At 34.9% G+C, this 12357-nt stretch overlaps 1 protein-coding gene across 11 annotated transcripts in view; it reads right to left on the bottom strand.

Annotated features, from left to right (window-relative positions):
- The window catches only part of LOC135203194 (oxysterol-binding protein 1-like), a 355421-nt gene that overhangs the window by 130429 nt on the left and 212635 nt on the right, over window positions 1-12357 (bottom strand). For 9 of the 11 annotated variants that reach the window (XM_064232920.1, XM_064232919.1, XM_064232925.1 and 6 more), the window contains 2 exons: window positions 6375-6549; window positions 3036-3137 (listed from right to left, as the gene is read on the bottom strand). In XM_064232920.1, the coding sequence (XP_064088990.1) occupies window positions 3036-3137; window positions 6375-6549 (277 nt within the window). The remainder of the gene's footprint in view (window positions 1-3035; window positions 3138-6374; window positions 6550-12357) is intronic. The other 2 variants (XM_064232924.1, XM_064232926.1) reach the window with 1 other exon arrangement.

Raw genomic sequence — 12357 nt, 5'->3', positions numbered from 1 at the left:
GTGCATATTTAAAATTCACTTGTTCCACTTTTCTAAATAACATTTTTAATACTATATACTGTAATTTTATCACAAAACAATCCTGCACTTTACAATTGACTTTTTTTTTTACATTACTCTGCTCTAAACCTTCTCATCCATCTCCAATCACTTTTCCATTATGAAATTCATGAAAAGGCAAATAATAAACGCTCCGTAAAATTCCCTTGTAGTACCCCATCATTCCCTGCAAAGTTACATTCACTAATCAGGACTCCATCAGCATTAACTGAGCACTTTTATTAATGGATAGTCTTATAATGAAAGTTTCGTAATGCAATTATGATTTTGGTAATACAATTAATTCCCATCAGAAATTATATAATGCTATGAAATGTATATTTTTGTCTTCAGATTCCCATACTTAAAGATAACATGTTTAAGTAGTGAGAAATTTCATTTTTAAACATACATATGGCAGAGGAAAAAGTAGAGTAAGAGGCGCAAAGAGAGAGACTGCTTTGTCTGAGCAGAAATTGCTGTTACCCATCCACTTGAAAATAGATGAGTTAACCTAATTTTTATCATCCTAAGCAGCCCCATGACGAACATAAGGGGACCTATTCATCCATGTATGCAAAGAATGCGTAGGGACCTCCAGATGCGGCATCAGGTCCTTTGAGAATCTTCCCTACAATGATGTCGTTTCATGTTTACTTGCAGTAATTAAAGATTCTATTGCTAGGGAAACCATTTCATATCTCTAATAAATTAACTCTTATCTCTTTCAATTTGCCAAAAGAGGACTTATCGACTCGAAAGTAATTAATTGTGAGTTGGAAAATTCCATAACATAACTGAGATGACGTAATATGTTGTCGTCTCGACCTTGTTTGCTCACCCAAGGGGCCCCATTTGCCCTGGTACGCCCTTTTCACACCCATAGAACGAGGCATTCAATTCCGAGAATTATCTGTGTGTGTTAGGCTGTTATCTCTCTCTCTCTCTCTCTCTCTCTCTCTCTCTCTCTCTCTCTCTCTCTCTCTCTCTCTCTCTTTCTTCTCTCTCTCTCTCTCCTGTTTCATTACCGTAACGTAACTCATGTTTTCATATAAATTGGTCACTCGATATTACTAGCTCTGTGTAATTTCTTAGTAATATATGTGTTGTTTGTGGAATCTGAGCATAGTGTTATTATTATTTTTGCGAAGGCGCCCACGAAAGTGTTGAAGATGTTGAAGATTATAACAGGCCTTTCTTTTTGGGTGAGAAGTTGCAACTGTGTATAAAGGTAATTTACAAATATTTTGAAGTGCACTTCGAGGTTTTATTTTACAGCATATGGATAAAATTATTTTGTATGCATTTTTCTCTTGTTTTGTACTTTTGTATGCTTAATGTTTGTACTGTCACTGCTTTTACTGCTTTTCCTATTATACATTGTGTTTTTGCATTCTTTTTATTTTTTTAATTAGTTTAAATAATTTTTGATTGTATGATTGTTTGAATCTAACATGACAAATTTTCTAAGACAATTTGTATTTTTCATAGCTACAAACCCTCGGTCTTAACAATAAGATAATTTCTAGCGCCTAGCTGGATCCGGTTAAAAAGCAGATGAAAGCAAGGAATCTTGTGATATCTGGCAACACATGCGTATTCGTGGATTTCTCTCTGGAACATATACCCATTATTCGTGGAAAACTTGCCTATTCGCTGTATTTTTCTATGAGCAATATCCATAAATTCCTGTTCTTTTCATCAATTTCATCATAAAATGCACTTTTTGTGATAAAACTATATAAAAAAAACCCAGGTATCAAAATTTTTAGTGGGTTTTACTTGAGTTTTAAGTAAGAAAATAGGCAGTTTTAAGCATTTTTATAGGGGTTTCAGCTATTTGTGGGTTCTAGCTATTTGCCGGAAGGATCTGGTACCCATATCCCGTCAATACAGGGGGAACGCTAAGTCTATACCTAAGAGAATATTGTAACTGGAAAAACATGAGCTTATGGACATGAAAGTCAATAAGTCAGTGTATCTTTGGTGGTGGATGAAATACCAACTGTCCTTACATTTGGTCCTATAAAGATCTTATACAGTAAATCCAGCTTCAGTGGCCATAAATTGAAATTCTTTTAAAGCATAATTTAACCAGGGCAGCAGACTTCAGCACTTGAAAAATGATAAGAGTGTTTTCCTAAACTCAGTCGGTAATGGATCTTATTCATACATTGATTGAAGGGGAGAATTTTTATGCTCAAATTCTATTTGTTATTTGTCTAAATTTGTCTAAGCAAGTTTTCCCATAAAAACTATTATAAATTTTTTTATAAATTTATATGGAGAGAGAGAGAGAATGGTGACCATCAGTGAAGTAGTTGGGAAAATGTTTCATTACAAATTCAAAAAGCAATTCTTGTCTATAAGGGCATATATTACACAGATATGGACTGAGCAGATATTTCACAGCTCACAGAACCTATGGTTTCCAAGTGAGAAGACAAAGTAATGTCAGAGATTGGAAAACCTCAGTGCTGACTTCACTGTTTCTGTGACAACAAACCTGTCTCATACACTTAGATTATAAGAACTCTGTGCCTAAATACTTCATACACTTTTGAATACATTATCCTATACGTTTTCAGCTCCTGAGCCAAACTCATACCAATATAGAAACATCAAATATATTGAAAGTGAAAATTAATTAATAACAAGAGGAAAGAATGCAATCACATTACCCTCACAATAACACACAAAATCACAATTTTTTTTATATAAGATATTCAAAATCACACACGTAACTACCTATGAGGCTAAACCCACAAACGCTGTGACTCACGGACAAAATACACTGCACTATGGACCAAGGCAACATTGTTATTTACTAATAATGAGTGTTTAAAACTAGGATACAACTACACCATCAGTTAGGAATGCCGCATAGTGGTTTCCCAGCTGCAGTAAGAAAAAAAAAAACCCAAATGTGATATTTGTTAGTAAACATTAGTACTGCTGCAGTGTCTATTAATTTGAGTGATGTGAGTCTAACCCACCTCCTCTCTGGATATCAGCAATATGCTCTGAAATTGCATCTGATGAGGAAAAGTCACTCTCTGCAACTGCAGTTCCACTTGATATGATGGGGATTTGCACACCTAAGGAGATATACATTGATACACAACTCCCAGAATGCTACATGTAACATTTTCCTTCATTTCTTTCACCAATTAAAGGGGCTTTCGTTACTTCATGCATGATTAAACCAAAAAGAAAAGTCAAGGCTAAAGACTGTACAAGATATATGTAAGAATACAAAACTCTAATCAACAGGAGGGCAACTCAGTGCATATGGCTACATGAATGTGCTATATATTTATATCTTTTAAATAGAAAAAGAAAAAAATATTCATAAATAAAAAATACTTAAAGAGACAAATGACGAGGAAAGAACATTTTGGTTGGTGATCCTGAAATCAAGTGCAGCACATAGCTATTACCACAGATCATGGCTATTACCATACATTTTCATACCATGGGATATACATTTTCCTATAATTTACTTCATGGATAAATAGTAAATTTAATTCTACTAATATTAATGACTATGAAAATATAACCTAGTGGACATAGTGCCAAGGGTAAAAACTCATACAGAAGCCTTCTATTTAATGGATATGTAAAACCAATCCTTTTATTTGCAACCTATAAGATTTGAGAGAGCATTATGCCAACCACAAATGATTTTACAAAAGGCCAGAGAAAGCTGTGGTGCAGTGAAGAGAAGTGTGGGAGGTGAGAAGAGGTATTTTCAATGGTATAACTTGCATCTACACCCTGATCTGTAATGCTCAATGAAAGCATAACATTATCACAATAAAATAATCTAACACCAAAGAGTCATATGTAGTCTCACAAAAAGGACCACTTCTGAAGAGAGAGGTGAAAAATTGAAAAAGGTTGCTAAAGAATTTGGATGTCTAGGTAGGAAGAGACCAGAGGGAACAGATTTAAAATCACGAGCAGACACCAATGCAGCTGGGGGATGGAAAAGTTACTGCAGCATTCTTTTGGTAAATTTATGCATAATTTTCTGCCTTTTATTTTCAAGTTCAAAATCCAGGTATGGGCCCCAGTCCTCTGTTTTATGTTACATCCTTGGCAATAGTAACAAAAGGCCCATGGGCCACATTACTCACAGGGCTACCTTGATATACATTATTTATGTAAATAATTAAGACTGTTAATATCTACCCTCTGGTAAAGCTGCTTCTACTATGGCCGCACCTTGACTGAGCATGGTTTGAACCAACTCAGAAAGAATCTACACCACAAGAAAATAACTGCATACTTGTTTGAAAATACTGCAGTTTTGTTGTTCGTAAATTTTTTTTTCAAGATTGTTCCTACAAGATGAGCAAGGTTCGAACAAACTTGAAACTCAACTACACATGCATTTTGTCATATATGGTCCATCAGCTAATAAGGTAACATTCCCATTATCCCACATTTGTCATTACTTTTACTTTTCATTAATTTTATTAATTATTCATTATTTTCTCATTGCTGTTTTAAAAAACTTTTGTCCTCTCTACCCAAAGTTGCTTTTGTTAACTTTAGTTAAAATTGATGAGTTGGTTCTGAAGAAGCTCATCTGCTTTCACCTCAGGTGAGCTAAAATAGCTACAATATTGTCCTTTGAGAGATGAACATAGGAGATTGAGGATCACAGTCAAGGAAAGCTATTGATATGGCTTCTTTTGACAACTGAAAAATATTGTCACTTGTCAACATTACAACAAAAATAGCTGAGAGAAATAAACACTGTAAAACGTCTAAGAACACAAAGAGCATTACATTCAGCCTATAATTGTATATCTCAAAGCAATAATAGACCACACAATCAAACAGTGCTAAATATATACTTCATGTTAAGCCAAATGACCCCATCTGTGGATGTGATCAGGCTACTCAAAATATACAAAATATAGAACAATTACTATATCTCCTAAAAATCCTGGCAGCCCTCAGTTAACAGTGGCATCATTTAATGGCTATCCGGTTTTACGGAGCTTGTCTAGCGGTGCTATTAACTGGATTTTCAGTGCCGATCTCTGGTTAGCAGTGCTGATATCTGGTTAGCAGCGCCGATCTTGGTTAGTGGCGCCATTAAGCAGGTATTTAGTGCTGTTATCGCCGATTTTCGGTTAGTTAGCATGGGCCAGGAACGCAACCCCCCCCCCCACTGTTAACCGAGGACTGCCTGTACACACTTTTAATTAGAAGAATCAGTGAAATTACATAACAAACAACATGGTAAATGAAATATGGGCACTTACTGCAATGAAACTGGAAGATTTATTTAGTTAGGATATTTCATTTTGAATGAGATAAGTCATTTGAAAAATCTACTAGCAACAATGGCACCCTGGTGAATGTTATAAAGATCTACATAACTGTAATTTGAATAAGGTACAGTGAATGTCTTAAGTACTAATCAGGTATTAGAACTCCTATATTTTCCATGAATGGACCAAGTTCCTGTTCAGACAACATTTCCAAGTTACAGTAAGCAAGTTCTGAGACCCACTATGCACAAATTAAAATTATTTTTGCTTCATCACTAGATTTCGATGTTACTCAAGGTATGCAAGGATTTCAACAACATAGTAATTAAGTCCAACTTTTTTCACAGCCAGCACTTGGGATTAACTTAAAAAAACTCATTAGCTGTAGTCAAGGTCAACACCTCAAGATACAATTTAGGCTCAAACTGTACTGTTGGTAATCTTTTGTGTATAATCTACTATTAGGTAGTGGAGATCATAAACACAAACTTATCATGTTTGTTTGCCATTTATACTTCATTTATTTGTACAAGATACTACAAAGTTAACAACCTCTTGCCTAGCATATTCTTTTTTTATGGTGCATTAGGTCAACAATGATTCAGTGAGGAATAATACAAGACTTCTCACTGTAGTATTGGCAACTGTTATTAACTTTTTAGTATTGCTTGAATTTGCTTTACTTCAAGAGGTTACAGTTAAAAGGAAGGACACAGCAATGCTAGGAACACTACACTTCTACAACCATGATTTTTGACTATCAGTGGCTGAACTCTGACTTCAAATCTAAAATAAATATTACTAGTATGTATCATACCGGAAGTTTTAATTCACACTTCAGCAATACTAAACATGGACTTCTTCAGAATTCTGATCAAATGAATTCAAATTACCTATACTTTATCCATATTGTATAAAGTAACAAACTGAGAGAGAGAGAGAGAGAGAGAGAGAGAGAGAGAGAGAGAGAGAGAGAGAGAGAGAGAGAGAGAGAGAGAGAGAGAGAGAGAGAGTACTGTAATTACAGTATACTGTATTATATCATACCTGGTGGCATGGCCTGGTTCATCTGTTCCTTGGCCTCCTGCTCAAGATGTGAATGCTGGCGGGCCAACTGCTCCACCATATCTTCAAGCCTCAGCCGTTGGTCACGTTCATGTTGCAGGAGGCGTTGCCATTTGCGCCCAGCAGTGCTACTAACTTCGACGTAGTCGTTGCAAGCCTAAAATAAATAAATATTACAATTAAATTAGTTTAGTAAAATTTAGATAACAGACTGTAGAAGTAAGATTAAACATTTGAGTTTACAACTCATGTTCACTGAATACATCCTCCTCAAGTTGCTCATTAAATATATCCTCCTTTATAAGGAGCTAAACATCTTAGCATGTTGTATGTTTAGTTCATAAGAGTTTGACTAGATATTTCTTTCTAAAACTAATAATTATAGATTCATTTTTCATTTTGAAATATTTGACAACCAATTTTTAATATCTCAAGTTATAGAGCAACAGAGATGTTTAAAGGTACGTATCAGCATAAAAAATTACGTGGATAGACAAAAATCCTGGGTTATGTTGACCACAATCTCAAAAAGGAAAAGGAGTCAACATCATGGGAAAGAGGGAGACCTACAATAGAAAGTGAAAAATCTTAGTCAGTATAAGTACATGGATGTCCATTTCAGGAATAGAGGCAGTCCCCAGTTATAGGCAGAATCGATTATCGGCGATCCGGTTTTATGGGGCTTGTCTAAAGCTGAAAATCACCAAAAACCGGCGATTTACCTTACTGAAATGCGCCGATTTCAGGTAATCGCCATCAATAATGGGGTATAGGTGCCGATACATACCTAAAAGAGGCTCTATTAACCAGTTATTAGCGCCAAATTCCGTCATCGGTGCCAATAAGTGCCGAAAATAACTGATTTTCGGCGACTTTCGCTTATGATTAAATTGTCGGAACAGAACCCTTGCCTATAACTGGGGACTACCTAGTGAAAATAAAACAATTTTTAATTAAATATTTTGTGCAGCGGTACAATATTACATCTGAGGTGTGAAGATGACTAGGAAATTACTAGTATATAATCATAAAGTTATTCTGCAAATATCTTATGGTCTAAACTAATATAAATGTTGGCATGCATATATAGGATGTAGTATTCAACCAAGAAAACAGGGTCTGGGTATAGTAACCTTTTAAATAAAATCTTAACTTCTAGGTACTTTGGTTTTCATGTTTACTTCTTGAAATACACTTGACAAACTCCTACAAAAGCACATGTGACTAGGACAAATAAAGCAGATTCTAATGTGTTACATAGTATGTCAGTAACCTGACCACCTCCATTATTACCAGGTTCCTTTCATTAGCACAGTCTCAATAAACTACATGATTTTGAGGTCCTTGAGTGTAATGGCTTGCAGTAGTATATATATCAAGCTTCATCACAGATATTTGAAAGAAGATACAGACGCCTGTTAGTCTTAGTAAAAAAAATAAAAATATAAATATAAATATACATACATACATACATACATACATACATACATACATACATACATACATACATACATACATACATACATACATACATACATACATACATACATACATATATATATATATATATATATATATATATATATATACATACAGTGGACCCCCCGTATTCGCGGACTCACACATTCGCGGATTTCTCTCAGGAACGTTTCCCTGCATTATTCGCAGAAAATTCACGCATTCGCAGTATTTTTCTATGAGAAATATCCACAAATTCCTGGCTTTTGTTATCAATTTCATCATAAAATGCACTTTTTGTGATAAAACTATACACCAGTATAAAAATTTTTAGTGGTTTTCTTAAGTTTTAACTAACAAAATAGGCTGTTTTTAGCGTTTTTATAGGGGTTCCAAACATTCGCGGATTCTAACTATTCGCGGGGGGGTCTGGTACGCATCCCCCGCGAATACGGGGGGACCACGAATATGATACTTATGTATATATATATTATTTATATTATATATATTATATATATATAGATATATATATATATATATATATATATAGGCAGTCCCCAGGGTTACGATGGGGGTTCCATTCTTATAACGCGTTTGTAACCCGAAAATCGTCGTAAGCTGGAACATCACCAAAAATCCTAAGAAAACCTTACTTTTAATACTTTGGGTGCATTCAAAACGGTGTAAACTGCATTCTTATTACATTTAGCATAAAAAAACCTTCAAATATTGATTATTTTGCATTTTTGGTGTCATATTTCTTCTGCCAGGTGAGCGTTGCAGGCGCCGTGACCCTGGAACATGTGTTGTAACCCTGGAAATAATTTCTGATGAATATAATTGAAAAGCGCCTTAACCTCGGAACGTCGTAAGCCTAACCCGTGGACTGCCTGTATATATACATATACTATATACCTACATACATATATACATACATACATATTATATTATATATATATATATATATATATATATATTTATAATATATAGATATATATAATAAAAATACACGTATATACGTATATATATTAGTGGTACCTCGAGATACGAAAGGCTCAACTTACGAAAAACTCGAGATACGAAAGCCAATACGAAAAATTTAACAGCTCTACATACGAAAAGTTTTCAAGATACGAAAGGTTTCTGTAAAGTCCAAGATTCGCCCGAACCACCAATAACAATTTTGAAACTCGCGCACCGCCAACTTAGTAGACTCGCCACCATCCTCCTGCTCTCCCATTGGTTCCTGATGCTAGTCGCGGCCATGAGATCCTTCTCTCCTATTGGCCAGCATCCCTCCCATCATGCATCTATGTACCTGGTGGCGTGCCTCGGCCACTCTGTACCAGCATCGTTATCGTACGCACGCGGTATTCGTTTCGGGATCGTCAACTGTTTCTGAATCTACTAGTCAGAATTGACATTGTGATGGTGTTTGTGTCATGTGTATTTTTAAAAAAATTTCTCATTTCTTTTCACAGAAAATGGAAAAAGAAGAGCACCTCTTGAGTGACGACATATATATGACATGACTGACCAAGATCTCTCTCGTGGGATAAGTGACCAAGATCTCTCACATGGGATAAGTGATCAAGGTCTCTCTCATGGGATAACTGGAAACTTTGCAAGGTTGGTAGAATCTCCACTCCCTGCTGAACAGAGGGTGTTGACCAATCATTTACAACATGCATACCAGTATAATCAAGGCACTTCAGTTTATGTTGAAGGTCAGCAGCCGAACATTCAGTACCCAAATCAGTTGCAGAGAGAGCATTTGGTTGAACAGGGTTTCGATGGACACCAGGGCCAACAGAGCCATGAGGTGCAACAATTAGTAGATAATTATCAAGACGGGCAGCCGTTAATGAACACTACGCGCTGGCCTTGTGGGAGATTGCCGCTTTTCATAAAGTGCAATCGTTTATAGAAAAAAAGACACCCCGAAAAGGCTCACACAGGTCGTATGCTTGCGCAGTTCGATGACGTTTGCCTGAGTCTTTTCAGGAACATTGTGAAAAGTAGGCAGAAGCAATCTTCCTTGGATCGTTATTTTTTAAAGAGGCCTTTAGCATTAGCAGGAGTAAGCAAAAAGGAAGAACCAAGTGATAAAAAACAGAAAGTTGTAAGCAAAAAGGAAGAACCAAGTTATAAAAAACAGAAAGTTGAAGTGGGTGAAGTTGAAATTCTGTAAAAAAAAAAAAAAAACTACGTAAAGTAAAAAAAAAAAAAAAAAAAAAAAAAAAAAAAAATTTTAATTTTAGTTTTTTGTAAAGTTAAGTGTTACAGTTTTGTTATTGTGTTTCGTAAATTTTAGTTTAGTTTTCCTTACATTTTTTTATGTGTTTCGTAAAGTTAAGTGTACGTACGTACGTACGTATCTGCCGTTTGTCCTCCTCCTCCTCTGCCGCCACTTTCGGAGATAGCCTCACTCGAAAGGTAAGCTTCCACATTTTATGTACAGTATTTCTTGTATACCATGTACACTAATACACTTTATTTACAGGTTAATTTGCATTACGTTATTAAGTTAGGTATTGAATGGTCCAATTTGTTGTAGTATTTCATGTTTATGGTCGATTTAGCTTTATTATGAAATTTACTGGGGTGTTTATGGAAGGCTTGGAACGGATTAGCCATTTTACATGTAAAATGTGGTCCAAGATACGAAAACCTCATGATACGAAGAGCGCCTCGGAACGGATTAATTTCGTATCTCGAGGCACTACTGTATATATATATAGATACGTATGTATATCTATATATATATATATATATATATATATATATATATATATATATATATATATATATATATATATATATATATATATATATATATATAAATTAAAAATGTACTCAATTCCACTTTTCAAGTGGGGATGGGGATTTAACGACTTGGTTGTTTATGACATGTTGGCACATCATCAAAATACTGTACAAGCACCGAATCTGTTTGATGACATTTTCTATTATTTTAAACTTCTGATTAAATTGGGATTTTGATCCTTTTGTATTATTGTTTACCTTTTCATAAAAATATATTTACAAGTATACTGTATTCTGAACAGCATCACAGAGAGTATCATAGCATGAGCAGTAACCTCAGAGACAGAGAACACAAGAAGACATCACTTATCACATGTCTGATACTAGGACAGACAGGACTAGCTAAAACAAACTGACTGAAAAGGTCCACAGCTTCAGTTATTCTGAATGAATGTTAAAGGGTGCTTCAAGGATTAACTGAAGCATTAGACGCATGAAGTACTTTTATGATTTGGCAACATTGCATCAAAAGTTTTACTTTCTTAACAATATAAGGTAGGAGCTGTACCATAAAATAGCATGAAAGCTTTTTAAAATGAGAATAGAAAGCAGCATCTGACTTTAAACGCCATTAGGACAAGTCATATGTTAACATAATAGTCCTAAAGCTACTGATATAAAGAAATACATGTTCCATAAATTTAATTTCTAAGCTCAAGTGAACTGGTCTGGGAGATATAAAAAATCTGAAACTGACACTCAATGTTCCATTTTGAATACATTCTCAGGTAATCCAATTAAAATTTAAAATGGCACCATGTAGATCCTTCCTTGCAAACATGGTCCCTAAAGGTGGATCTCAGTACAAGCCTGCAGGTTCAAGGGTACAGTACATCATTTCATAAATTATACTGTATTGACTATTTCCTATTCCATCACAAATTTATTTATAAACTTTCCTTAAGAGTCCCTCTCTTTGCAGGCTGATTTCCCTTTACTGGTCTCGTGAGTTTATAGTCTGCTGACTAGGTTAATGATGCTATGTATAAATAAAGGTTTTGCCACAGAGGAAAATAAAAGGCGAGAGAACCAAGAGCTTTCAGTCTAACACGACCCTTTACTTAGGCACAATTGATCATATAGAGCAAAATCATAGTAAAAGTAGGCTTAATATCTAAACTGACAGTACAAAATTAGCATTTTTAGGCAGCCACACCATGGAGGAGCACACACATGGTCAACAGATGATTCATCCAGAAAAAAATACATTTTGAAAAACAAGGATGCATATATGACTTAGTAACATGAAATTTACAAAAATGTTCCAAAAAATGAGTGAAAAGACAAAAATAGGATATAAATATAGCGAGCAAGCAAGAGAGAGAGAGAGAGAGAGAGAGAGAGAGAGAGAGAGAGAGAGAGAGAGAGAGAATAATAACTATATACATGTGGGACTAATTAAATAGTAGTTCATTTATTTTAAGGTCCTTCATGAACATTTTACAAATATATGGGTCCAAATGGTACAATCCCAGACTAAGATTTATGTTGTTTTTATTAGTGATTTGTATAATTGCTGATTCCAGTATAAGTCTTGAAACATAATCATTAAACCTATTAATTACAGAGGTATCGCCATAATTTATACAATGAGATTTTTTGCTCAGATGGATAGACACTGCATTTGCAGTCTGGGCTGTTCTAATTGAATACATATGCTGCTTAATACGTACACATAAAT

This window comes from Macrobrachium nipponense, chromosome 33 (genome assembly GCF_015104395.2).
Source record: "Macrobrachium nipponense isolate FS-2020 chromosome 33, ASM1510439v2, whole genome shotgun sequence".
Classification (NCBI taxonomy): Eukaryota; Metazoa; Arthropoda; class Malacostraca; order Decapoda; family Palaemonidae; genus Macrobrachium; species Macrobrachium nipponense.
Note: the sequence above shows the minus strand (reverse complement) of the source record. Positions and strands in the feature narration are given on the sequence as shown.